The sequence below is a fragment of the Otolemur garnettii genome, unplaced genomic scaffold (genome assembly GCF_000181295.1).
Source record: "Otolemur garnettii isolate 467f Iridium unplaced genomic scaffold, OtoGar3 scaffold00013, whole genome shotgun sequence".
NCBI lineage: Eukaryota > Metazoa > Chordata > Mammalia > Primates > Galagidae > Otolemur > Otolemur garnettii.
Genome location: NW_003852408.1, coordinates 22,935,299 through 22,939,758, shown reverse-complemented (window position 1 = coordinate 22,939,758; position 4,460 = coordinate 22,935,299). Strand labels below are relative to the sequence as shown.

At 40.3% G+C, this 4,460-nt stretch overlaps 1 protein-coding gene across 9 annotated transcripts in view; it reads left to right on the top strand.

The window, feature by feature from the left end:
- The window catches only part of PIKFYVE (phosphoinositide kinase, FYVE-type zinc finger containing), a 96,623-nt gene that overhangs the window by 8,628 nt on the left and 83,535 nt on the right, over window positions 1-4,460 (top strand). For 8 of the 9 annotated variants that reach the window (XM_003784988.3, XM_023510416.1, XM_023510417.1 and 5 more), the window contains 2 exons: window positions 1,757-1,875; window positions 3,554-3,725. The exons of the other annotated variant lie outside the window; for it this stretch is intronic. In XM_003784988.3, coding sequence (XP_003785036.1) covers window positions 1,757-1,875; window positions 3,554-3,725 — 291 coding nt within the window. The remainder of the gene's footprint in view (window positions 1-1,756; window positions 1,876-3,553; window positions 3,726-4,460) is intronic. 9 annotated transcript variants of the gene reach the window in all.

Sequence of the window (4,460 nt, the reverse complement as noted above, 5' to 3'; positions counted from 1 at the left end):
GTGCCTGTAGTCCCAGCTATTTGGGAGGCTGAGGCAAGAAAATTGCTTAAGCCCAAGAGTATGAGGTTGCTGTGAGCTGTGACGACACGGCACTCTACCTGGGGCGATACCTTAGAAACCAAACCAAACCAAACCATCTATAACCTGTAATTCCTCACTTTGAGATGTCTTGTCTTTTTGGGCCAAATCAATATATGTCTTCTGTGTATTGATTTATGACTTTACGTGTAATTCCTTTCTCCCTGAGACGTTTAAAACCAAACTGTAACTCAGCCATGGGAAGACTACTTGCTCAAGCCTTCTTGGTTGTGGCTCTCAAGGCCATGGTTGCATGTATTTGGCTTATAATAAACCATTTAAAATTATTTTATAGTTTTTTATTTTTTTTGAGACAGAGTCTCACTATGTTGCCCTTGGTAGAGTGATGTGGTGTCACAGCTCACAGCAACCTCAAACTCTTGGGCTTTAGCGGTTCTCTTGCCTCAGCCTCCCATGTAGCTGGGACTGCAGGCGCCCGCCACAACACCTGGCTATTTTTTGTTGTAGTTGTCATTGTTTTAGCAGGCCTGGGCTGGACTTGAACCCGCCACCCTCGGTGTATGTGGCTGGTGCCATAACGACTATGCTATAGGCGCTGAGCCTATTTTATATTTTGAGTTCTTTTTCATTGACATGCAGTTTAGATAATTATTTCAGTAATTAAATTAGCTTGGGAAATTCTTTATACATTTAGTTTGAGATAACAACATCTGTTTTCTTTGTAATCTTTACTTTCCAACCCAGCCAACATAAAGACCACTTACAACAAATCTAGCAAATAGTGAGTTTGAGGAAGAATCAAGCTGGTCTATTTTCCACCTTACTTTGCCATACATCATTAGATTACTGGGTTTAAGCTAATAGGATTTTCATCCCTTTTGTAAAACCACCTATACTTTATCCTTGGGTTTTATAACTGCTGGAGGCAGGGACAGATAGAAATTTCATTTATAATTTTGGTCTAAAATAAGGACATAAGTAGCAGCTTTGGCAGGCATACCACAGTCTGGGCACAAAGCTGGGATTTGGCCTTTTCTTGTTGGTAGTAGTGTTATTTGAAGTGTAATTGATCTCTTTCAGTTTGGAGCTGCAAGGTTGGGGAAGTGACAGGGAAGGGTAAAATTGCAATTTTCCGTAAGTTTTAATCTGTGTGGGCATGGGTCGTATTTTACTATGGCAGATTTTACCATGTGGGATGTTGTGAAGTCTGTCAGAATCTTGGAGGCTGGGCTATTAAATTTCTTTCTGATCTGCTGCATGAGACTTTTGGATATATGGTCTTCAGACAGACCTGACCTGTTTGGTCCTGTTGCTTTCTTGTTTGACTTTTAAGACCGAGTGAGGTTAACCCTCTGGGATTGCCTTTTCTTCTGCTAAATTTCAGGCAGGTATTTATTATAGATTGAGACTAAAGGGTACAATAAGTCATTAATGAATTCTGGGCCATTTAAGTGGTGTTCTCATCCCAACCCTCAAAACCATCAACAGTCTCAGATTGCTTGTCTTAAGTGGCTCTTACTTGCTTATTAAACTGTTTTTACAAGATAATTGCCTGTTACTTTTTATGACTAGTTTTAATTCTCAATCCATATCACTGGCTGGGAGAACGTAAGTATGTAGTAACATGAGGCAGTTTACGTCACATATACCTTAATGTATATGGATAAATACCAGGGAGTATTAACAATGATGCTTTTTTTTTTTAAATCTGACTCAGACACAAGAAGGAAAGCAGAACCTACTTTTGGAGGTCATGACCCGCGTACAGCTGTTCAGCTTCGAAGCCTCAGCACAGTGTTAAAACGACTCAAGGAAATCATGGAGGGGAAAAGTCAGGTACTGTCTAGAGGATTTGACAGGTTCCTTATTAAGCACTTACGGGGATCATGCCATACCCACTGAAAATGGTATAATGCCATTTGAAAAAAAGTTTAATTAGTATTTCCTCCAGCTCCTGAACACTGTACACATAAGTTCTTAATTTTAATGTAGTTTAATTCATCAGTTTTTCCCCCTTTATGTTTAGTGCCTTTCATGTTCTGTTTAAGAAATGTTTATCAGCTTGGTTCCTGTGGCTCAAGTGGCTAAGGCGCCAGCCACATACACCTAAGGTGGCGGGTTCGAATCCAGCCTGGGCCCGCCAAACAACAATGACGGCTGCAACCAAAAAAAAAAAATAGCCAGGCGTTGTGGTGAGTGCCTGTGGTCCCAGCTACTTGGGAGGCTGAGGCAGGAGACTTGCTTGAGCCCAAGAGTTGGAGGTTGCTGTGAGCTGTGATGCCACGGTACTCTACCCAGGGGGACAGCTTGAGGGCTCTGTCTCAAAAAAAAAAAAAAAAGAAAAACAAGAAATGTTTATCTAGGCCAGCATGAGTAGATAGTTTCCTACAGTTTCTTTAAGAGGCTTTTAATTTAATTTTTTTGAGATGGAGTTTTACTCTTTCTCCCTGGGTAGAGTGCTATAGTAGCTCTTACTTGCTCATGAAGGTTGCTCACAGTGTCATAGCTCACAGCAACCTCAAACTCTTGCTCTTAAGCAATCCTTCTGCATAGCTGGGACTACAGGCACCTGCCACAATGCCTGGTTAATTTTTCTGTTTTTAGTAGAGATGAGGTTTCACTTTGCTCAGGCTAGTCTCAAATTCCTAAGCTCAGACCTCCCAGAGTAGTAGGATTACAGGTGTGAGCCCCTACCCTTGGCTATTTTATTTTCCTTTTGAAATAGAGTCTTGCTGTGTCACCCTGGGTAGAGTGCAATGATGTGATCATAGCTCACTCTGTCCCCAAACTCCTGAGCTCAAGTGATCCTCCTGCCTCAGCCTCCTCGGTAGCTGGGGCTGTAGGTGCACCCCACCACACCTGGCTAATCTTTTTCAATATTTGGTTGAGACAAGGTCTCACTGTTGGTCAGGGTTGTCTTTTGGAGAGTTTTTTTTTTTTTTTTTTTTTTTTTCAGTTTTTGGCCAGGGCTGGGTTTGAACCTGCCACCTCTGGTATATGGGGTTGGTGCCTTACTCCTTTGAGCCAGAGGCGCCACCCAGTCAGGGTTGTCTGGACTCCAGACCTCCAGTGATCTTCCTGCCTTGGTCTCCCAGAGTGTTAGGATTATAGGTATCAGCCATTGCACTTGACATTCTTCATGAATGTCCAGTTGGACCTAGCACCATGGTTCTTGAGAAGGCCATCTTTCACTGATTGCATTACAGATGTCATCATTAGTCCATGTATGTGGGGTATATCAGGACTTTCTTTGCTGTTCTATAGCTGTTTTTTTTCTATCCTTGTGCCAATACTCTGTCTAGAATGAGTGTAGCTTTAGTGTTGATGGCTGGTAATGTAGGTCCTTCATTTTTGTTCTTTGTCAAGATTGTTTTGGTCATTTTGGCCTTTTGCATTCCTATATGAATTTTTAAATTAGCTTGTCATTTGCTGCAAAAGAAACCTTCTAGGATTTAATTTGCCATTGCATCTTAAACTGTTTTTAAGAAGCCTTTACGCATTTTTATTGTTACAGGATAGTGACTTGAAACAATACTGGATGCCAGATAGCCAGTGTAAAGAGTGCTATGACTGCAGTGAGAAATTTACAACCTTTAGGCGCAGACACCATTGCCGACTATGTGGGCAGATTTTCTGCAGTCGTTGCTGTAATCAAGAAATCCCTGGAAAATTTATGGGCTATACAGGTAAGTGTATTTTGTTGATAGTTTTATAACTTTTAAAGGTCATAATTATAAATAGTCAACACAGAACCAGTGGTAAGCCAGTTTTTATTTTGGGCTTTGTGTGTAAGATGCAGGGGCACAAAAGTGAGAAAGACACTGCTTTTAAGAACTTTACAGGCACTTAATAAAGTAGATGGGAATGTTCATAAATAATTAGAGTATAAGTGTATTGTACATGCCTCCAAAAAACTTTAAGAGGTCTAAAACTTCTTAGGATGATTACAATAGAATATATTACTAATTTTATCACTATGAGAGTTTTCATTTTACAAAGTATGAATCTTCCTTGACTTACGTGACACTGTACTTTGGCAAATTGTACTTTACTCATATTCTTTCATAAAGAACATAGTCAAATAAAAAGAAAATTTAAGTGATTTGTTGAAACAGAAAAAACTGAACAGTGGCATGTGGACTTGTATAGTGATTTCGGAGTGGAAGACGGGCATAAGTTAACCAAAAGAGAACACTGTAACATCTTTCATGTTATTTATATATTTATTTATTTATTTATTTTTTTTGAGACAGAGTCTCACTCTGTCACCCTCAGTAGACTGCTGTGGCTTCACAGCTCACAGCAACCTCAAACTCTTGGGCTTAAGTGACTCTCTTTGCCTCAGCCTCCCAAGTAGCTGGGACTACCAGTGCCTGCAATAGCACCCAGGCTATTTTTGTTGTTGTTGTTTTTTTTTTTTT